The 23,457-nt window shown below is 48.1% G+C and overlaps 2 protein-coding genes and 1 gene segment (V, D, J or C); 2 read left to right on the top strand and 1 right to left on the bottom strand.

The window, feature by feature from the left end:
• The window catches only part of LOC136055762 (T cell receptor alpha chain MC.7.G5-like), a 178,767-nt gene that overhangs the window by 25,808 nt on the left and 129,502 nt on the right, over positions 1-23,457 (top strand). The gene's annotated exons all lie outside the window — the stretch shown is intronic.
• On the top strand, positions 6,146-17,427 carry LOC136055784 (T cell receptor alpha variable 4-like). The segment is given in 2 exon segments: positions 6,146-6,188; positions 16,988-17,427. Coding segments are annotated over 2 exon segments (483 nt in total).
• LOC136055735 (feather keratin Cos1-1/Cos1-3/Cos2-1-like) lies at positions 13,654-14,497 on the bottom strand. Its single transcript, XM_065747602.1, has 2 exons — positions 14,399-14,497; positions 13,654-14,017 (listed from the first exon to the last, which is right to left on the bottom strand). The coding sequence occupies exons 1-2, from the start codon at positions 14,495-14,497 to the stop codon at positions 13,691-13,693; spliced, it is 426 nt and encodes a 141-aa protein (XP_065603674.1). The 3' UTR covers positions 13,654-13,690.

Genomic DNA, 23,457 nt, shown 5'->3' with positions numbered 1-23,457 from the left:
GCAGACTTATGAGGATATATTCAGCACAGCTTGAGTAGCTTCTCACAAAGGTGCTGAGACAACTGCTAAGGCTGGAGGAGAAGGCTGAGAAAGAAGGACAAAACCCTTCATTCACTGTCAGTGCTACAAAGAGCAATGTAGCCCAGGCAGACTCACTTTGACTGCATCAATTAAAAGCCATATGAGCTGAGTCGCAAGCACTCTCTATGCAGACTTTATCCCCTCCGTTGAATCCCATGGCATGGAACTCCACTACCTGAATAGATTCCTATTGAGGCAAAGTCTCATTTAGCAAAAGGAGGAGGGAAGGCTTCACACTCACCTGGTTCCCAGCGAGAGGTAAGCAAGAGTAATGGATGGGAGAGGTGGGAATTTGGCTGCCTTTTATACTAGTCCTTCATTGCTTCAGCTATAGAGGCACAACTGACGCAGGCAATAATTTTCTGAGAAGCTAATCTTGAATGCAAGCTATCCCTTCTCATTATATGGGCAGTGATTTGGTTTCCTGCAGTGCTACCTTTTCATTTCCAGATTCATGCCATGCCCATCCTCTAATGAAGGATTCTGTAAAGTGTTGCTATGAATGGTACAGACATTTGTAGAGCTGAATTGGATTGGTGTGGCAGATGACTCAACTCAGGTATGCTCAGGTTCAGAGTATGCAAGTCATGTCAGTGGGGTTCAGTGCAGTGGGGCTGTTTGAAGTGCCATCCTCAGGATAAGCTCCTTCAAGCGTCAGCTGGATACTCAAGGCTTCCTGTACACGAGGATGTACTTTGACCTATTCTGCCTCCTCAAATCCCTCTGATGACCAAACGTTTTGGCTCCCCCCTGTGTGTGGGTTTTCTATTGGGATATAGCTTCATCCCAAGGATGAAGCAAACGTGTTAATGTTCCAAACACTTGATAGAAGATTATAAAGGAGGCAGTAGTTAGGGAACAACTGGAGGAGGCCACGTTGCATATGTGAGACAACACTTCTCCAGACTGATTTCCTTATCTTGTGATAGTAAACCAAGCTTTTGAGCAACAGCAGGTACATTTAATGGGGGAGGGAGAGATCTCACAAACTCCACCTGCATGCCATGGAAGGCTTACTGGTGTTCATTTCAGCAGTGAGAGAGTGAGATCCCCTAAACCCCTGGAACCCACCAACAAAATTCCAGGCCATCGCTTTTTCCAGGCAAGATTCAGCCATTAGGACATCTTCCAAACAATCACCAATCACCTCTCTATTCTCCATTTGCTTTTGTGTACATTTCAGGACAATCTACTTGTGATCTTGCAAGCTACAGAGCACAGAGTGACTGTTTTCCTTTTTGTTTTTGAGGTTGGACAGGAGTTCCTTATTCAGTAATGACGGCCTTCTGTCTTTTCTGCATGGCTTCCTATTTGCTGGGGTGTGCTCTTGAGCTCGGAAGAGGTGATTCCTAAATAGAAAATGGCTTTCTTGTGTCCCAGCTTGTTTCAGAGCTTTGTTCCGTGGTACTCTGCTAAGCAGAGCCTTGAAGAGGTGAAGGTGTAACCTCCTGAATTGCAGGAGATTTGTGAATTTTCTTGTTGCCCTACTCAATTCTTTAAGGATTTAAAATCTAATTTTAAAAATTGCAGTTGTCAGGCAAAATCTCCTGTGAGTGAAGACAGGGAACATTTCCATTTTTAAGTGTTCCCTCATAAGAGACGTGTTCCATGCCCTTTATCATCTTTGTAGCCCTCTGCTGGACTCTTTCAAGGAGATCTCTGTGCTTTTTGTACCAGGGAGGCCAGAACCGGACACAGTACTCCAGGCGAGGCCTTGCAAGGACAGAGTAGAGGGGAAGAATCACTTCCCTTGACATGCTGGCCACGCATCTTGTATTACACCCCAGGATGCCATTGGCCTTCTTGGCCACCAGGGCACACTGCTGGCTCACAGCCAACCTGTTAACGTCCAAGGATACCCAGGTCCCTCTCCTCAGGGCTCCTCTCCAGCAGGTCATTCTCAAAAGTGTACCAGTGCATGAAGTTATTTCTCCCTAGCTGCAAGACTATTCACTTGCTCTTGTTAAATCTCATCTGGTTCCTCTCTGCCCAATTCTCCAGCCTGTCCGGGTCTCTCTGAATGGCAGCACAGACTTCTGGCATGTCGGTCATTCCTGTCAGCTTTGTATCATCAGCAAACTTGCTGAGGGCAGACTCTTTCCCTTCATCAAGGCCATTGATGAAGATATTGAATAGGACCGGGCCCAGAACAACCCCACATTTAGCAGGGGACCCAGATTTTCAATAGCTTTCTAGTTACTGCTGACATACTGAAAAAAGCCTTTCTTGTTATCCTCTATCTATTTTATTTTCCTCTGTCTGCATGTCCAGGTGGAGGCCAGTGGCAAGTGGCATCCCCTTAAGTTTCAGTCTTGGCACCTGTGCCCTTGAACATATTTGCCCAGGACAGAGTTGTTGGGATTGAGTGCACCCTCAGCAAGTTTGCAAATGAAACCACTCTCAGTGGTGAAGTTGATATGATAGAAGAAAGGGATGGCATCCAAAGGGTCCTGATCAACCTTGAAAGATGGGCCCATATGAACGTGAATGAGATTCAACAAGGCCAAGTGCAAGGTGTTGCTCTTGTGTTGGGGAAACCCCAGGTATGCATACAGTCTGAGAGAAGAACTCCTTGAGAGCAGCCCTGACAAGAAAGACTTAGGGATCCTTGTAAGTGAAAAAGTTAACAGGAATCAGCAGCGTGCACTTGAAGCTCAGAAGACCAAGGTTATCCTGGGCAGCATCAAAAGAGACGTGCCCAGCAGGGTGAGGGAGGTAATTGTTGTCCCCATTTAGAGTACTGAATCCTGGTCTGTGGCTCTCAACACAAGAAAGATGTCAAGCTCTAGGAGCATACAAAGGAGAGCCACCAGGATGACCAGAAGACTGGAGCACCTCTCCTGTGAAGACACAGGAGGGGATGCCACAGTAGCCCTGCGAGGTGATGGACAGTCCCTGACAGCTGAGGATGCTGCCAACAGAAGTGAAGATGGAGTATCTCACAGAGTTCTGTGGAAAGGAGCCAAGGATGGGTTTGGGTAGGGTTACCACCATGGGAAGGATGGCTGGATGGAAGCGGTGGGGTTCTGGCACTGCCTGATGCTGTGATCATTGGAGCTGCTGGCTAGAGGGGTTGGCCACAGGACTGGCATGGCTGGCTCTGGTCTCAACTGGATATGGTTTGATGTCAGAGGTGCACTTAGGAAAATGGGTCAGTGTTGTCGGATGTAGCAGCCAGAGACATGACATGCACCAGTATGTTTAACTACGAATGCTCTGTTTATTACCCAGACAGCCTCATTTTTATAGCACTTAAGACAGGGGCCTATAGAAAATGGCACACAATCTGCACATTGGCAGAAAACCTCAAGAAAAAACAACTCTAAAATCACTCCCAGCGGTTAAGTTCTGCAAAACACATCCCAGAGGAGGTTACTTTGGATTGCAGTATCGTCCTAGTTCTGCAAAGTCTCTGCTGAAGGTCAGCTCCATGAGTCCGTTCTGAGCCATGCACTCTTCCTCCAATCAGGGTCTCCCATCCCACAGCTCACTTGAGCTTGTATTCCTTCTCTTGTGGAAGTGTGCTTGGTTCCCAGCCTTTCATTCTCATGTTGTTTATCCTTTTCCACAGCTTCTACTCTAAATGTACTTTCTTTTATTCCCTCAGGTCAGGAGGAAGCATAAAATGAGGATGCCTGGGAAGCAGCCTTTAGCCACAACCCGAAGAAACCAAGGAACATGTAGTGCAGAGTTTTGGAATCTTTACAGGGTTGGTCATTGACTTTATGATCAACTCAAGCCAGGACCCAGAGAGAGCCGTTGCATCCTATCTAGCTACTGCTTAAGCCCTAGCTTGGTACAGGCCCAGCCTCCCTCTGTGCCACCTCTTCTCCCCATTTTCTTCTTCCATGACAAGCAGCTCCAAGATTGGACATAGAACTGAACTCATAGCAAATCAGAGGTCCACTGTGCTGAGATCGCTTTACAGAGAATGAGGGGTACAAGCAGGGAGTTCATGCTTGCCTGGTTCTATAAAAGAAGGTTACAAGAGTAACGAATGAGAGAGCAAGCAGCTGAACTGCCTTTAACAATGGACCGAACCTCACCCATATCCAGAGGCATTCCTTGTAGCAGAGATCACTTTCTGACAAGCTCCTCTTGAATGCAAGACATCCCATGCAAGACATGATATGGGCTATACACTAACTGTGGCTCTCCCCACAGGATATGCCTTCCAACCCCGGTACCAGCTCTGCTGCCCTCTTCTGGCCACTTCGTACTCCTTCAAATGATTTATTCGTTGCGGAGCACAGAAATGCAAAAATTATTCCAGGTGAGGATAAATCAAAGCTAAATATACTGTCAGAATAACCTCTTTTGACCAGTTGGCTATGGGGTGTTCAATGCATCCTAAACGTGTTGGACGTCTTGGATGCCAGGACACAATGTCAGCCCTCAGTGAGCCAGTTGCCAGACAGCACACCCAGATCCCTTCAGGATGTCTGCGCTTCTCAGGTGCTCAGCTGTTCTTTAAGGGTGCCCAGAGTCTAAGACTAAAACCTGAACAACACAAAGAAAGGAAGGCACGGCAGGTGGTGGTTATGGCAAACATTTCATAGAGAGAGGCAGTCAGGGTGGTTGAGGCTGGAAGATGGTGATATCCTTGAACAGGAAAGAGGCTCTTGCTTTAGTCACAGACGTGCACATTCAGAAGAGGTATAGCCCCCCTGCTCACTAGAGATCATAAACAAGATCCACTGGGGATGCTCATCAGAAATGCCTGAACTCAAACCTAATGACTATAGGATGGAGAAATGTTGTGTGAAGCTTGAAGGAGACACCACTCTTTGGTAGCAGTTTAACTGTTTGAGTCTAGGCTGTTAGTTTCCCTTGGCATGGACTGACACCTGCAATGCTGCAGAAGGACTCCAAAGGCTTGTATGCATATCAGTGTGTTATCCTGAGTGTAGTATTGGGTAATCCAAATAAATGACAGAAGGGCAGTATTGCTGGACATCAGGAATTCTGGAGATTTCTGAAAACGATAAGAGGCAGGGGAACTGTGAGCAACTCAGAGACACTGTTCCCTGCCAGTGGTTTATTGACAGTTCAAGCCATTTCACTGGCAAATTCTGGGAGGGTGGGGGGGTACCCATGAATCTACTCCCAAGTAAAGGGTGAAGGGGAAAGGGAAAGGGTAGGGAGATGAGCCTAAAAACAAAAGAGCAGCAATGATCTGAGGATGGAAATAACTTACTAAATAAGATATTGAAATGCAAGATAACACAATATGATATAAGTGAAATTGAGGCTAATAAATCAAATATAATGAGAGGGACTTTGTCCAAAAACCAAAGGCCTTACTCTAATGCTGAAGGTGAAAAAGTTAGAGACCACCACACACACTGTGGAGATAAGCAGTGAAAGAAGAGGGAGGTCTCATGACTTGTGAAGTGCTTTGTCTTTTCCTCTGAATGTAAAATGGTAAGAGAGAGTGAAAAGTCCTCTGGGATATGCAGTTCTCTTCTAATACAGGGATACCCATAACTAATGACAATACACGGAACAAGAGCATGAACTCCTTAGATTCCAGTGCACCACATGATGTTATGATATGGAATACTGATTACAAAATTCATAAAACCATGGCACTGCCCATGCACAGCCAGGAACAGTACAGATGAGCCAGAGTTAAAAACTAGCCAGGGAACAATAATGAAAAAGGTGTCCTTAAGTCCACTGTGGCAGCAAAAAGAAAGCTAAGGAGATTGTGTGTCCACGGGACTATGAGAAAAGGGCTGTAATGAGATGTAAATGTGTAGCGTAATTAATACTTTTTGTTCCTTTTTTTCTTTATCAGCCTTATAGTCAGAACTCCAACGTCTATTCACTTCCTCAAGTGAACTCTCGTGTGTTTTGGAAAACGTATTTTTAAATGCCATTACAACACATCCGAAAGAGAGCGACGGACTTAGAATCTCTCTCGATAGGGCCCCTCGCGAGGAGGGCGGGAAGAAACCCCGGGGCGGAGCTGGCGGCGGCGTCAGATTCGAGGAGGAGGTGGAGCGGGCGGAGCAGAGCCTGGGCTGGCGGGGCAACGCAGCGCGGGCTGCGGAGCGGCGGGATGCGGCGGTGCCGGGCCGCGGGGTTGGTCGCGGTGCTCCTGGGTGCGCAGGGCTGATGCCGGCGGCGCCGGGACGGGGGCTGCGTGGGTCCGGGACCGCGTTCGCCTCTTGCTATCCGGCTTCTTTCCGTCCGCTTTCCCCTCCCTTCTTCCCTTCTTCACTGAAATTGCTGTTGGAGCAATGGAATTTTCTGATTTTACTGCTTCTTTTCTTCTCGGCAGTGGCTGTGAGCAGAGCCCAGGTGCAGCAGGATCTGTCGGCAAAGACCAGCGAGGGCACCGGCATCAACATCACCTGCTCGCACCCAAACATACAGGCCGATTACATCCACTGGTACCGTCAGTTCCCGGGCCGAGGCCCCGCATTCCTCGTGAGCGCCTTTAAGGACTCCAAGGAGATGCCGGACCCGCCGGGGCGGCTGTCGGTGTCGTCAGACCGCCGCTCCAGCGCCCTGTGGCTCGCCCGGCCTCGACTCGGGGACGCGGCTGTGTATTACTGCGCCGTGAACCCACGGGCAGCGAAGCTGGGGCTACTGCTGGGCACGAACTGCGGCGGGCGGGGCGGGGACACAGTGACGTCCGGGCCCGCAGGGGGCGCTGCTTCTAGGGCTGCCAAACTCCGCCCTGACCGGGGTGCGGGTCCCTGAGTTCACGAGATGAATGAGCACGGCACCTGCAGCTATTCATTGAACCTGTACGAATCAGGCATACCTATGTTTGAGGTGGGCAGCACGGCATAACTGACAACATGAGCTGTGTTTCGCAGCAGTGGGGCATCCACACAGTTCTTTTCTGTCTTTTATCCTCACCTATGTGCCCAGTGCATCACTGCTGTGAACAGAAAGTGCACTTTTCCTCTGAGCCTGCAGCGTGTTTTGCCTTCCTGGTCTCCCAGATACTCCTAGTTTTTCCTGAAGGACAGGAGAGGTTGTGTTCTCTCTTTGAATGTTCAAAGCGGGTCGATTTGGTCAGACACGGTGCAAGACGAAGACCAAACACCACGTGCTGTACTGCAGTCAGGGGTATCCATTTCATCTGCAATGAGCAATGCCCAGGAGAGGAGCCTCTGCAATGTAGCACAACCTCCCACTCCTCTGGAAATGGAGAAGGGCCTCATGAAACATCCCTCTTATACCTACCAAGAGCAAAGACATTCTCCCTGGGCAGCTGTGCAGTTGATACATGGAAAAAGTAACAACAAAAGCTCTAATGAGATGCAGAAATCTTTAATGAATTTTTACAGAGGAAAACCAGGTCACACTGAGTAGAGGCACCACAGTGCAGGATACGCGTGATCCCATGTTTGAGTTCATGTAAGGCAAGTGACTGCCTTTCTTGCAGAGGACGTGGTTGGCTTCGAGGAGCCTCACAGACCTCCGTAACACGGAGAATGTGGGTGGTGGGGGGCGTGGGGAGCACAAATAGACGTGAAGGGAGTTTTGAGTAGAGAAATAGAAGCAGAGACATGAGTCAGGTTGTCAGAAAACCCAGGCTTGCCTCTTCCATTCAGTGTTTCCTAGATTAGCCGAGGATGGTCAGGAATTCTGAAAGCAGTGGCTGGAAGACTCCTTCTTCTTCCAGTGCCATGTTCGTGGTTTCTGGTAGAATTTCTTGGGGACCATGGCCAGCGGCTCTAGCACAGCAGGCACATTCTGCCACAGTAGCGGCTGCCGAAACCGAAACCGGACAAGTCAAACCCCCCCGAGGTGATGGGCACTCCCTCAGAGCTGAGGATGCTGCCAACAGCAGCGGAGGTGGAGGATCCCACAACAATGTTCTGCGGGAAAGAGCTGAGGATGGGACCGGGCAAGGTCATCACCACGGGAGATGGCTGGATGACAATGGTGGAATACTGGCACTGCCTGACATGGGGCTCATTGCAGCTGCTGGCCAGAGGGGTTCGGGCCACATGGCACGCACTGGATGTAGCAGGATGTCTTGAAAATGGAGATATAGCTGAGAGAGAGGGATAGAAGAAAGTACAAATGAGGATATATTCAGCACAGCTTGAGTAGCTTCTCAGAAAGATGCTAAGACAACTGCTAGGGCTGCAGGAGAAGGCTGAGAAAGAAGGTCAAAACCCTTCATTCACTATGTTAGTGCTACAAAGAGCAGTGTAGCCCAGGCAGACTCACTTTGACTGTATCAATTAAAAGCCATATGCGCTGAGTCGTAAGCACTCTCTACGCAGACTTTATCCGCTCTGTTGTCTCCCATACCATGGACTTCCACTACCTGAGTAGATTTTTAATGTGGCAAAGTTCCATTTAGCAAAAGGAGGAGAGGGGACTTCACACTCACCTGGTTCCCAGTGAGAGGTAGGCAAGAGAAGTAGTTGGGAGAGCTGCGAATTTGGCTGCCTTTTTCCTAGTCCTTCATTGCCTCAGGTCTACAGGCATCATTGATATTGGCAGTTACTGTCTGACCAGCTAACCTTGAATGTATGCTGTCCCTTCTCATTACATATGCTGTGTTTTGGTTTCCTGCAGTGCTACCTCTTCATTTCCACATTTATGCCATGCCCATTCTCTAATGAACGATTCTTTGAAGCACTGCAATGAAAGGCCCAAACATTTATAGGGCTGAATTGCACTGGTGTGGCAGTAGTGGATGTGTTTGGAGCATGCAAGTGATGTCAGCCTGGTTCAATGCAGTGGGTCTGTTTGAAGTACCATCCTCAGGATAAGCTGCAGAAAGCATCAGATTAGTACACAAGTCTTCCTTTATATGAGGATGTGCCTTGTCCTTCTCTTTCCCTGCCTCTTCAGCTCATTCAGATGGCCATTTGTTCCTTGCCTTCCAGTGTGTGTGGGTTTTCTGCTGCGATTTAATGTTCCAAACACTTGATAGAAGATTTAAAAGGAGTTAGGAGACAAGGAACAACTGGAGGAGGCCACAGTGCAAATGTGAGACAAAATTTCTCCAGACTGATTTCCTTATCTTGTGATAGTCAACCAAGCTTTTGAGCAACAGCAGGTACATTTAATGGGGGAGGGAGAGATCTCACAAACTCCACCTGCATACCAAGGAGGGGTTTACTGGTGTTCATTTCAGCAGTGAGAGAGTGAGATCTCCTAAAGCCCTTACAACCCACCAACAAAATTCCAGGTCATTGCTTTTTTTTCAGGCAAGATTCAGCCATTAGGATGTCTTCCTGACAATCCCCAATCACCTCCCTATTCTCCATATTCTTTTGTGTAGGTTTCAGGACAATCTACTCATGATCTTGCAAGCTACAGAGGACAGTGTGACTGGTTTCCTTTTTGTCTTTGAGTTTGGACAGGAGTTCCTTATTGAGTCATGCAGGCCTTCTGTCTTTTCTGCCTGGTTTCCTATTTGCTGGGGTGCGCTCCTCTTGACCTTGGAGGAGGTGTTTCCTAAATAGAAAATGGCTTTCTTTGGTCCCTGCTTGTTTCAGAGCCTTGTTCCGTGGTACTCTAGTAAGCAGATCCTTGAAGAAGCCCATGTCTGACCTCCTGAAGTGCAGGAGATTTGTGAATTTTCTTGGTATCTTAGTCATTGCTTTAAGGATTTAAAATCTATTGTGTTTGAACAATTGCAGTTGTCGGGCAGTATCTCTCGAAAGCGAAGAAGGGAAATACTTCAATTTTTAAGTAATCAAGAAAGAAAGACCTGGGGAACTAATGTCTGGTAAACTTCACCTCTGTGCCTGGGACAACCATGGAACAAATCCTCCTGGAAGACACGTAAAGGCACATGAGGGATGAGCAGGTGATCAGAGACAGCCAGCATGGCTTCACCAAGGGCTGTACCAATCTGTTGGACTTCTATGATGGAGTGGTGGCATCAGTGGACCAAGAAAGGGCAACTGATATCATCTCTCTGGACATGGCCTTCGACATAGTCCCACACTGGATATGTTGTTGGACTGTTTCCTGAGTGGGCATTTCTAGAGAACCTAATGATGCTGGTACACGTCTTCAGCAACAATTCGATTCCCCTGGCTCCATCTGAAATCTCCTAGTAGAGAGGAGATGCTGAAAGATTTTCTTATGCATTTGACAAATCTCTGTGGAAATGTCACCCACACTGTTCCATTCAGGATGACCACAGCAGGACATTCACATGAAAATATGGTCTATTCTGACTGACTTCAATATCAGCTTGAGAGTTCTTTCAACCCTGCAAAACTATCCATCTGCTGGGATGTGCACTCAACTCCTTCTGACCCGTGCAAAATGCCTTTTCATTTTTCTCCAACTAATTATCAAGCCATTGACTGCAACTCTCAAGTGAAACCATCAAACACAGCTTATCCACTAAGCAGACCACCTTTCAAATCCATAACTATCCAACTAGTCTATGACTATGAGTCAGCCTGGTTTGGTGCATGGGGACAGTCATGGTTTTATGATTATTGATATCAGCACTCCACATTATAACACCATGTAGTGCACGGGGAGTTAAAGAATAAATTCCGCAGTTCAACAGATTGTAGTTCCATTGCCTGTCTCAGAAGAGAAGCATGAGCTTGTACCCATGTATCTTCATGTAACTTCATGAATCTACTCCCCAGGAAAGGGAGAAGGGGAAAGGGAAAAGGGTAGGGAGATGAGCCTAAAAACAAAAGAGCAGCAATGATCCGAGGATGGAAATAACTTACTAAATAAGATATTGAAATGCAAGATAACACAATATGATATAATATAAATGAAATTGAGGCTAATAAATTAAATATGATGAGAGGGAGTTTGTCCAAAAACCAAAGGCCTTACTCTAATGCTGAAGGTGAAACAGTTAGAGACAACCACACACACTGCGGGGACAAGCAGTGAAAGAAGAGGGAGGTCTCATGACTTGTGAAATGCTTTGTCTTTTCCTCTGAATGTAAAATGGTATGAGAGAGTGAAAAGTCCTCTGGGATATGCAGTTCTCTTCTGATACAGGGATACCCATAACTAATGACAATACATGGAACAAGAGCATGAACTCCTTAAATTCCAGTGCACCACATGATGCTATGATATGGAATACTGATTACAAAATTCATAAAACCATGGCACTGCCCATGCACAGCCAGGAACAGTACAGATGAGCCAGAGTTAAAAACTAGCCAGGGAACAATAATGAAAAAGGTGTCCTTAAGTCCACTGTGGCAGCAAAAAGAAAGCTAAGGAGATTGTGTGTTCATGGGACTATGAGAAAAGGGCTGTAATGAGAAGTAAACGTGTAGCGTAATTAATACTTTTTGTTCCTTTTTTTCTTTATCAGCCTTATAGTCAGAATTCCAACGTCTATGAGTAACTTTCACAAAACCCATGGAAATTATGAATTACACCCCATAAAGGAAGAAAACCTTGAGGAGAGCTTAATCCTCTCGGATTGTCACTGTGGGAAGTGAAAGGCACCTGAGGATGCCAATCTGCATCTTCCTCAACAACTTCATCTTCATGGAGATCTGCTATACAGTTGTTCCAAAAACTCTGGAGAATTTTTATGTCATCAGGAGAAACATTTGTGTTTCCTGGTGAAAGGTACAGTCATCTGAGTATTACTGAATGCCTAATCTTCTCACTGTTGCCCTCTGATTGGCATACACAATATTTTGCATTGCAGCAGGAATATCATTGTCCATTTCTACAGTGATGCTGAGCCTGGCCTCTGGGACACTGTCCGAATCTGGCACTGCCATCATCCCCCAAATGCAACCTAAGACCTCCCAGCAGCAGCTCTTCCACACTGCTTTGGTTTGGATTAAGAGCAGGAGATCAGAATGGATTTGCACACACCCTGAGGGAGAGTGGGGATCTCCAGTATCAATTTACATCATCCTTGTGGAGGAAAAACATGATCTTGCTATGCTTTGAAAATCTTTCCCTTAAAAAACATGCCTAGACAAAATGGTTTAGCATTTGCCAGCCTTCTTCCACGGAATGTACAGTGGCCGTAAGCAACACCACGCACACATTCTCTTCAGACTCCCTCAGCCACTTCCCTTCAGACTCCTTTGGCCCTGCTGCCTCGATGCTCTGGCCCAGAAGAGATGGAGCAAGGACATACCATGGGCTTCTGTCTACAGCTGTCATACACATGGGGTCAGGAAATTACCCCATGCACCCTTAAGACTCCAGGCTAACCGGAACACACAGTTCTTCATCCACTCTTCGTAAAGTGTGCTCCATCTTAGCCCTATGAAGAATGGAAATTCAGCCAGTCTGACTGGAACTGGGAAGGAGAGATCTCGTCAGAGTAGATTCCCTGTGAAACTGCTGTCCTGGTGCTCAGACTGTTCTGTTCCCCCCATTGTCAATATCTCCAGTGACCTTGGGCCCTCCCTGGCCACATGTCTGGCTCCTCCACTCTGGGGTTCTGCTTTGTTTTGTGACTGTATTTCTGGCACTCACTAGGGGAAGAAGGAGACTGGTGTTTCTGACTGAAGTCATTACATCTTGTCTTATTGCTAAGTACCTGGGAAAAGAGGCCAACATTTTCATATTTCAACATTCTATGACCACTTTTCTGGAAAGTGCAGAAAGAGGTATAGTCACTCTAGAACCTCCTGTTCTCCAGAATAATCTCAGTGCACTCAGCTGTTTGTCATAAGACTTCACAGCCTCATCGCCCTTCTGAGGTCATGCTCCACGACTTGAAGGTCTTCCTCGTAATGAGGGGCCAAGAATTAATACAGTGCTCAAGGTGGAGCCTTGCCTTTGTGGAGTACGGGGGTATGATCACATCTATTGTTCCACTGCTTATGTTATTTCTGATACAAGCCAGGATGCTTCTGGCCTTCTTAGCAGCCTGAGCACACTGCTGGTTCATGTTCAGTTGGCTGTCAATCAACACAACCAGATCCTTTTCCTCTGTGCACCTTTCCAGCAGCTCCACCCCAAACCTGTAGCCATGCATGAGTTGTTGTAACCAAAGAGCTGGGTTTGGCACATGGTATTGTTAAAGATCACACAGTTAGCTCCAGCACAGTGTTTGAGGCTGTCTGGGTCCCACAGTAGTAAATTCAGGAAGATTAACATTTTTAAACCACTAGGTGTCATCTGCAAATTTACTGAAGGTGCACTCAATTCCTTCACCCTCATCAACAAATTTAATCGTTTGATCACATATAAGCAGACGGAAAAAGAAAAAGAAAAACAACAACAACAAAAAAAAGCATGGGCAGTCAGAATAAAGGATGCAGGAAATGTTTATTGAGCCTGAGGAAGGAAATGAAGTCGCTCCAAGTGGATACTCTGAGTGCAGCCAGCAGCAAGGGCAGAGTATAATCTGTTCCTCTTTGCATTGCCACTGAGCCCTACCTCCCAGGCCAGTGTTGTAGAGGGTCGAGCAGGTCACTCAGGGCTCATTTGGGCAGGTACTAACAGTGATCTCTAAAGGGAAAAGACAACAATGATATGAGATAGGAAGAGTGAGTAAAAATGTTGGTCAGTAGACTTCCTCGGTGCTGACAGAGGTGCCATAATGGGATCTGTCTTGCTGGGGAAAATCAGCATCACAACATTAGTAGCTCTGACAAGTGCCATCCTCAGTGTTCCTAGGTGTCTTTGTCTGGGTGAGTGTCCTGCATCTTTAGCAGGGGTTGCACCTTCTGCCACAGTAGCGGTTGGAAATGCAGGAGAGGTCAAGGCCCCCAGAGGTAATGGGCACTCCCTCAGAGCTGAGGATGCTGCCAACAGCAGCGGAGGTGGAGGATCCCACGGCGGTGTTCTGCGGGAATGAGCTGAGGATGGGTCCGGGCAGGGTCACCACCACGGGAGAGGGCTGGATAACGATGGTGGAGTTCTGGCACTGCCTGACACAGGGCTCATTGCAGCTACTGGCCAGAGGGGTGGGGCCACAGGGCCGGCATGGCACGCACTGGTCACAGCAGGACATGTCTCGAGGATGCAGTTGCACCTAGCAGAGGAGGAGGAAGAGCTAAAAAGGAAGAAAAATATGTCAATAATATGAAGCAACCCATCACCACGCTATGAGGGAATCAATGCTCATGCAGTGCTTGGAGCTAGAGACCATTTACAGATGTACAAGGGATTCTTGTTTCCCTTTTGGTAGAGCCGAGTAACACCACTGATACCTATCCAGTTACTGCCTAGACGCTAGCCCGCAAGCCACCTCCTTACAGGCCCAGCCGTCACCCATGAGAAATATTCTCCCCACTTCTCTCTCTCATGAAAAGCAGAGCCAGGCATGGAAAACAGCTAAAAGCAGCTGAGAGTTCCACTGAGCTCAAAACTCTGTTAGGAGAATGAAGAGCACAAGAAGGGGCTTCACACTCACCTTGATCCCAAGAAGAAGGAGGCAAGAGAAGCGAATGAGAAGGCAAGGAGCTGGCTTGGCTTTTATAATGGACTCCAGCTGCCCCACTTCCAGAAGCATCTCTTGCGGCAGTGATTATTTTCTGACAAGATCCTCTTGAATGCAAAACATCCCAGCTAATGATATGGTCTCTGTGTTGGTTTCCTGTGCTGCTACTTTTCACATCCTGATTTATTTCATTCCCATTCCTTCTGAAAGTCATCTTTGGAGTGGCAGAAAGAAAGGCCCATGCGTTTCCAGGCAGTATGCATCAGCGTGGGCAGAACACTCACCTCACGTGCTGGAAGAATCCAGCAAAGTGAAAAGATATCAGTCTCCTTAGTAGGATATCGGCATGAAAAAGTTAGAGTCTGCGTGCTGGATTTATGCAAGTGCCTGTGGGTATAGATGTTTGCATGATTCTGCACGTATTCATGAGTAGGTGAGTGTTCATGTGACTTGTGTGTCCCACAGAACAACACGTTTTCTGGTCACATCAGGGCCGCTCTCCACTGCTCTGTCCATGAACTGTCCATGAACAAGACAAGCAGTGTCCAGAAGGAGCCTGAGCATAGCTGAACAACCTCAGATCAAACCTGGCAGAGATGCTTCCCAGCGCAGGCACAGAAATGAAAACGTTGGTATCTTCAGTCTCTTTTTCTTTTCAAAGCCTTAAACTGTCACCCTTTAATACTGCTGATCTCGCGCTTCAAGGACGACCACCTCACACTAGTTATGATCCTGAGATTAATTCCCCACCGTAATACTGAGCATGTTTTAGAAGGGTGATGTTCACCCCTCCCTGTCTCTCCAGGCCAGGAAAGAACAGCTCTCCTCAAGACTAAGTAGTTCCAAAGGGTGGGGTTAGCTTAATGTACACAGAGAAAGGTTGAGAAGTCCTGCCCACCTTATGTGAACCCACTGCTCAGTAAACATGCCTTCAATACAGTCTCGTTGCTGTATAGGGCAGGACATGTGTCCCCCGCCCCAGACTGCTGTTGGAGCAATGGAAAATGAAAAGAGGCAGGGGAACTGTGAGCAACTCAGAGACACTGCTCCTTGCCAGTGGTTTATTGACAGTTCAAGCCGTTTCACTGGCAAATTCTGGGAGGGGGGGGGGGGTACCCATTAATCTACTCCCCAGGAAAGGGAGAAGGAGAAAGGGAAAAGGGTAGGGAGATGAGCCTAAAAACAAAAGAGCAGCAATGATCTGAGGATGGAACTAACTTACTAAATAAGATATTGAAATGCAAGATAACACAATATGATAAAATATAAATGAAAATGAGGCTAATAAATTAAATATGATGAGAGGGAGTTTGTCCAAAAACCAAAGGCCTTACTCTAATGCTGAAGGTGAAACAGTTAGAGACAACCACACACACTGCGGGGACAAGCAGTGAAAGAAGAGGGAGGTCTCATGACTTGTGAAATGCTTTGTCTTTTCCCCTGAATGTAAAATTGTAAGAGAGAGTGAAAAGTCCTCTGGGATATGCTGTTCTCTTCTGATACAGGGATACCCATAACTAATGACAATACATGGAACAAGAGCATGAACCTCCTAAATTCCAGTGCACCACATGATGTTATGATATGGAATACTGATTACAAAATTCATAAAACCATGGCACTGCCCATGCACAGCCAGGAACAGTACAGATGAGCCAGAGTTAAAAACTAGCCAGGGAACAATAATGAAAAAGGTGTCCTTAAGTCCACTGTGGCAGCAAAAAGAAAGCTAAGGAGATTGTGTGTTCATGGGACTATGAGAAAAGGGCTGTAATGAGAAGTAAACGTGTAGCATAATTAATACTTTTTGTTCCTTTTTTTCTTTATCAGCCTTATAGTCAGAACTCCAACGTCTATGAGTAACTTTCACAAAACCCATGGAAATTATGTATTACACCCCATAAAGGAAGAAAACCTTGAGGAGAGCTTAATCCTCTCGGACATACTCGTGTTCTTGAGAAGGGTTTGGACACATCCAAGTGCATTTGGTTGGATGATGTCATTGAGATGTTTCAATTTGTCGACTCTCAGGGGCAAGACAAAACAGTTGAGGGATGGCCTTAGCAGCTAGGAAAGAAAAATATGCATCAAACACATTGCTAGCGTGAGAAAGAAAGGGGATTCAGGGAACTACAGACCAACGGTTCTCCATTCACTCCTTCCTCATGTGAACTCTTGTGTGTTTTGGAACACGTATTTTTACATGCCATTACAACACATCCTAAAGTGAGCGATGGACTTAGAATCTCTCTCGATAGGGCCCCTCGCGAGGAGGGCGGGAAGGACCCCCGGGGCGGAGCTGGCGGCGGCGTCAGATTCGAGGAGGAGGTGGAGCGGCGGGATGCAGCGGTGTGGGGCCGCGGGGCTGGCCGCGGTGCTTCTGGGTGCGCAGGGCCGACCCCGGCGGGGCCGGGACGGGGACTGCGGGGGCCGGGACCGGGCTCTCGTCTGTCTGCCCGGTTTCTTTGCGTCCGCTTTCCCCTCCCTTCTTCCCTTCTTGACTGAAATTGCTGTTGGAGTAATGGGATTTTCTGATTTTGCTGCTTCTTTTCTTCTCGGCAGTGGCTGTGAGCAGAGCCCAGGTGCAGCAGGAGCCGTCGGCAGAGACCAGCGAGGGCACCGGCATCAACATCACCTGCTCACACCCCAACATTCAGACGGGCTACAACATTCACTGGTACCGTCAGCTCCCGGGCCAAGGCCCCGCATTCCTCGTGAGCGCCTTTAAGGACTCCAAGGAGGTGCCGGACCCGCCGGGGCGGCTGTCGGTGTCGGCAGACCGCCGCTCCAGCGCCCTGTGGCTCGCCCGGCCCCGGCTCGGGGACGCGGCTGTGTATTACTGCGCCGTGAACCCACGGGAAGCGAAGCCGGGGCTGCGGCCGGGCACGAACCGCGGCGGGCGGGGGCAGAACGGGGGCACAGTGCCGTCCGGGGCCGCAGGGGGCGATGCCGCTCCTCCCGCTGGGACCTCCTTTTCTCGTGTCCGGCCCCGCCCTAGCTGACATTGCTGACATGGAACATATCACTCGCAGTGCTCGGCATCCACAGTGACTGTTTTGAGACCAAGAGATTATGTGACAGGATTCGGGCTTTCTGGAGCTGAGGCCAAGGACTACTTTTTATTAAAATTGCCAGAGGTAATTGCCAAGCCATTTTAGGGATTCAGGGGAGACACATAATTAATGCTTATTTTTCCTCTGTTTTCATGTTAAGTCTTTGAGTAAGACCTACATGATATCTGAGATTTATTCACAGAATTCATTGCAATGAAGCAGCACTTCCTATGAAGAAAGAAGATGGTATGTAGCACATAACCCATTTGGACTTGCTTGTACCCTTGAGATGAGGTGCGATGCATTCAAGAGCATCTGGCTGATTGATATGATTGTGCTGCTGCTCTCTGTCAGCTCTCAGGGATCAAGACAGATGATGAAAAGCTCTCACAGCAAGGATAGAAGATACAATAAATGTGTCTTTAGAAGGAGAAAGGAACAGGACTCAGGGAACTACAGACAAGATGAAACACATTCACTCATAGGTTCATAGGTTCATAAGGTTGGAAAGGACCTACAAGATCATATAGTCCAACCATTCTCCTATCACTATCCCTACCCAACTACTAAATCAAATCCCTTAGCACCTCATCTAAACACTTCTTGAACAGTGCTAGGGACGGTGCCTCAACCACCTCCCTAGGCAGGCCATTCCAGTGCCTGACCACTCTTTCAGAAAAGAAATGCTTCCTCAGGTCTAATCTAAATCTTCCCCGGCGCAACTTCTGGACATTCCCTCTCGTCCTGTCATTATTTATCAGGGAGAAGAGGCCCACCCCCTCCTCACCACAACCCCCCTTCAGGAAGTGGTAGAGTGCAATAAGGTCTCCTCTGAGCCTCCTCTTCTCCAGACTAAACAATCCCAGCTCCCTCAGCCGCTCCTCATAAGACTTGTGCTCCAGACCCCTCCCCAGTTTTGTTGCCCTTCTCTGAACACGCTCCAGGGCCTCAATGTCCTTCTTGTAGTGAGGGGCCCAAAACTGAACACAGTACTCGAGGTGCGGCCGTACCAGAGCTGAGTACAGGGGGATGATCACCTCCCTGCTCCTGCTGGCTGCACTATTTCTAATACAGGCCAGGATGCTGTTGGCCTTCTTGGCCACCTGGGCACACTGCCGGCTCATGTTAAGCCGAGCATCAACCAACACCCCCAGGTCCTTTTCCTCTCTACATTCTTCAAGCCATTCTGCCCCAAGCCTATAGCATTGCATGGGGTTATTGTGGCCAAAGTGCAGGACCCAGCACTTGGTCTTATTGAACCTCATCCCATTGAGCTCAGCCCAGCTGTTCAGCCTATCCAAATCCCTCTGAAGGGCCTCCCTACCCTCAGGCAGTTTGACACATCCTCCCAACTTGGTGTCATCTGCAAACTTACTGAGGGTACACTCAATTCCCTCATCTAGGTCATCAATAAAGATATTAAACAAGATGGGCCCCAAAACTGACCCTTGGGGAACACCACTCGTAACAGGACGCCAGCTGGACTTAACTCCATTAACCACTACCCTCTGGGCACGGCCTTCCAGCCAGTTCTCCACCCAGAGAAGGGTGAACCTGTCCACACCACGGGCTGCCAGTTTCCTCAGGAGAATACTGTGGGAGACCGTGTCGAAGGCTGAAGTCCAGGTAGACTACATCAACAGCCTTTCCCTCATCTACCTGTCTGGTCACCCAGTCATAGAAGGAGATGAGGTTGGACAAGCACAACCTGCCCTTGGTGAACCCGTGCTGGCTGGGTTTGATCCCCTTGTTCCCATGCACGTGTCGTGTGATTTCCCTCAAGATCATCTGCTCCATAACTTTCCTTGATACCGAGGTCAGGCTGACAGGCCTGTAGTTCCCCGGGTCTTCCTTACGGCCTCTCTTGTAGATGGGAGTCACATCGGCAAGCCTCCAATCTTGTGGGACCTCTCCAGATAACCAGGAATTCTGATAGATGGCAGAAAGTGGCTCGGCAATCACCTCTGCTAGCTCCCTCAGCACCCTTGGGTGGATCCCATCTGGCCCCATGGACTTGTGGCAGTTCAGATGGAGGAGAAGATCTCTGACCGTCTCTGCTTGGATCACAGGGTGCTGCGGATATCAGGGTCCGAGTGGATTGCTCTCAGGCGGGGAAGCACGACAGGACTCAATACATGAATGATCAGGCTTCAGTTCATTACCCAGACAGCCTTATTCTTATAGTGTTTAAGACAGGGGCGTATAGAGAATAGCACACAATCATTGGCTGAGAGCCTCAGAGAAAGACAACTTTAAGCAGTTCCCAACAATTAACAGCAGTGAGAAACCATCCTGAGGGAGGTAACTCTTGTTATCATACTAATCCTAAGAAACCAGGCAGGAATGCGTCGGCAGTGAATGTGAAAGGCAGTGCTGGCAGGGCGTCCCCTGTTCAAAGTGCACTTTTCCTCTCCCACTCGCCACAGACCGTCTCCTGCTTTTATTTTTCTCAAGGTTCAAACAGTGTAGTTTCCTTTGAGCACCGTATCAGCGTGGCCAGTGCATAACACAGAGCCCAAAGGGAACACCTGCTAGCTAAACAGAATAGACTACCAAGGACAGCTTACTCTAAAAATACCTATAGTTACAATTATCAACAGTCCTGTGAAGCCTTCTTCACTGAAAGCAGGCTGAACAACATAATCACAGAAGTTTCCCATAGACATCTTGGCAACTTGGGTTGCTCAGCTGAAGCAGTTCATGTCCTCTTTGAGTTGTTTGTCACTTGGCCCAGGAGCATCATGACCTCCTATCAACATCTAATACTTTTCCATGAGTATAGTCTGTGCTGCAGTGCAAACTATGATTGTACATATCACCGTGACCTCCCTGCTCCTGCAGCCATTTCCCAACAACAGGGGGTGCATTATGCGCCCCGTCCCGGACTTCCAGGTCAGGGCAAGTACCCTGTGGACAACTGTTCTGTCTATTAAAGACAGATGTGAAGAAGGCATTGAGAACCTCAGCCTTTTCCTTATCATCTGTGGTTACATTTGTCGAGTAAAGGAGAGAAATTTTCCCTAGTTTTTCTCTTGCTGTTAATATATTTGTAAAAGGGTTTCCTGTTCTCCTTTACAGCAGTAGCCAGTCTAAGTTCAATCTGGGCTTTAGCATTTCTAATTTTCTGCCTGCAAATCTTGGCCAGTTCTCTGTAGTCACCCCAAGTAGCCTGTCCCATCTTCCAGAGGACACAGACTCTCTTTTTCTCTCGGAGTCTCAACAAAAGTTCCCGGTTCAAAAAAAAAAAAAATTCCAAACAGATGGGATGTCCCCAGACACACCCGGCAGTGTGAGCTGTGCCGTCCCGGTGCCGCGCTCACTCGGCCAGTGCCGGAGCACCAGGGGCAGCGGGCGGGGGAAATCCAGGGGAAATCCACTCCTTCCACAACGATGTGTTTTGGAACAGATTCCTTTAGATGCCATTCCTAAACAACCGAAACACAGCGAATCGACTCGAACAGCTCGGACCAGCCCCCGAATGACGGCCGGTGAAGGGCGAAGCGCCGAGGCGGAGCAGGCGGCCGCGGCGGTATGGGGGTGGAGCAGAGCCGGGGCTGGCGGAGGTAGCGCGGCGCGGGCGGCGGAGCGGCGGAATGCGGCATTGCCGGGCCGCGGGGCTGGCCGCGGTGCTCCTGGGTGCGTGGGGCTGCCGTCAAAGGGGCCATGACGGGGTCTGCGGGGAGCCGAGACCCCGCAGGGAGCCCTGTTCCTAAGATCCATCAGGGTAGCTTGCGCCCATGGCATCCCACATAGTCATAACTTTTCCTCTAAGCAAAGAAGAGGTTGTGTTCTTCCTTTACAGGTCTTTTTGGGGTAGCTATGGACAGAAACACTGCAAGGCAAAGGCCGACAGCCACTTGTTCTGCCATAGCTAGGGATATCTTCTCAGTTGCAAAGGACAGTGACAGAGAAAAAGCATCCGTAGTGCATTGCAACCTCCCATTCTCCCGGGTATGTAGAAGGATTTCCTTAAGTATCCATCTTATACCTAGCAGGAGCAAAGCCATGGTCTCTGTGCAGCTCTAGAGGTCACACACTGTGGAAAGTAGCATCAAAACCTCAATTTGAATGCTGGCAATAAGCCCAAACTTCAAGGCCTGTGAACGAGGCCTGCAATACAGATAAGCTTCCTAACAAAGCTCTCTGAGAGTACAGAGAGGTACTTTCCCTGGCCAATGAACCAAAAAATGTCACAGTTAAGTCCAGTAAGGCCCAGTTCCATGTCAGAGGATGAAAGGACCCATGGTCCCAGACCACTGAAAAAGGGGAAGAGGGATAGGAAAAAGATAGGAAGAGAGGCAGGGAAACAAAACATTGGCAGTGCACTAAGGGAGAAAACTGATTTACTAAATACGCTAGTGGAATGCAAGATAACACAATGTAATACAATATAATTGGAATTAAAACTAATAAATCAAATAAATGAGACTGTCCAAAAACCAAAGGCCTTGCTCTAATGCTTAAGGCAAGATGGCTAAGGAGTGCACAGCATGGAGATGAGCAGAAAGAGCATCCCATGTCTCCCAAGCAGTTTTATTTTTCCCTCTGAATGGAAAATGGAAATGGAAATGTTAAGTCTTCTGGGAGCTGTAGTTCTTCTCTTTTGAGACAGAAACCAGAACTATTGACAGTCATAGGACTGCAGCAGTCCTCCCAGTGCACTACATGATGTTATGATGTGGAATGCTGATAATAAAAATCATAAAACCATAACACCAGTATGATGGGCTGGACTGGTGGGTTTCAGTTCTCTTCATCATCCAGCTGCCCTCCAGAGAAATTGCTTTATCTTCTTGGCCTACTCTCACTGGGCTGTCCCTGCACATCTGCAGCCCGTGTTGTCATCTCATCTGGAGACTTCTCCATCTCAGAGTACTGCAGCACTGCCCTGCCAGAAAGGTGCCCAGTTTCTCCACAGTCAGCTCCCCATGGACTCAGCCCCTGCCTCTTCATATATTTCTGTGCATAAGCACGAGTGATGAGCGTGCACACATACCTGAAGTGTTCATGGGCTTCGGTTTCTGTCTGTTCATTGTTTGCAAGTGCATTTGTGAGCATACTGATGTAACTACACCTGTGTGCATGCACATGTCTACCATAGGCTGAGAAATCTTCAGCTGCAATGGACTGTGCCCAAGAGAGCAGCCTCTGTGGTGTGTCACACCCTTCCATTCTTCTTGGAATGGAGAAGAGTTTCCTTAAAAACTCATCTTACACCCACCAAGAGCAAAGCCGTTCTCCCTTGGAAGTTCTGGAGGCCATACACTGTGTAAAGTAACATCAAAAGCTCAAAGGAGACGCAGAAATCCTTAATGAATGTTTACAGCGCAAAACGAGGTCACTCTGAGCAGAGGCTCCACACTGCAGGATTCATCCAATCCCATGATTGAGCTCATGCAGGACTAGGGCCTGCCTTTTTGAAAGGGTACAGGTTGGTTCTGAGGTGCCTCTTAGCACACAGGAGCTGAAGGGTAGGAAAAAATAAAATAAAGGAAAAAGAAAAAAAAAAGAATAAGGAGAGAAAGGAAAGAAGCAGAGACACGAGTCACGTTTTCACAAAGACCAGGCTTGACACATCCTCTTAACATTTCCTGGAGTAGTTGAGGACGGTCGTAGTTTCTTGAAGAATTTTTCCACCCTGGATGGGTGGAAGGGGAACCATGGCCAGCGGCACTAGCACAGCGGGCACCCGGAAGAAAAAAAAAACCAAACCGCACTGTCGGTGGCCACGCGGCCGCCCGAGCAGAGCCGTGGGGGAGGGGGGGAGCGGAGGGGTATGAGGGAAGGGTACCGAGACCCTTTTTGAAGGGTCAAAAAAGAAAAAAAACAACGGCAGCGATTTAAGGAGGAATGGTAACTTTACTGAATCTAAGGAGAGAAAAAAAGTTTCCAAACCAAATCTGAGAGCTTACGTTAGAAAAACTGCAGGGGAAGCACACGTGCTGAATCTCCGCGGCAGCCAAGAGAGCACGCCGAGCC

This window comes from Cyrtonyx montezumae, unplaced genomic scaffold, assembly GCF_038088225.1.
Source record: "Cyrtonyx montezumae isolate F1298 unplaced genomic scaffold, pur_monq_1.0 scaffold_48, whole genome shotgun sequence".
Classification (NCBI taxonomy): domain Eukaryota; kingdom Metazoa; phylum Chordata; class Aves; order Galliformes; family Odontophoridae; genus Cyrtonyx; species Cyrtonyx montezumae.
The sequence above is the reverse complement of the archived record's forward strand: the minus strand, read 5'-3'. Positions and strand labels throughout refer to the sequence as shown.

What these genes read in the sequence shown, in the direction of transcription:
- LOC136055735 (XM_065747602.1), bottom strand. Translation starts at nt 14,497, where the DNA reads ATGCTTCTGGAAGTGGGGCAGCTGGAGTCCATTATAAAAGCCAAGCCA. An exon ending in TCCTTCTTCTTGGGATCAAG is followed by an intron (nt 14,018 to 14,398) that starts GTGAGTGTGAAG and finishes CTCCTCTGCTAG; the next exon opens with GTGCAACTGCATCCTCGAGA.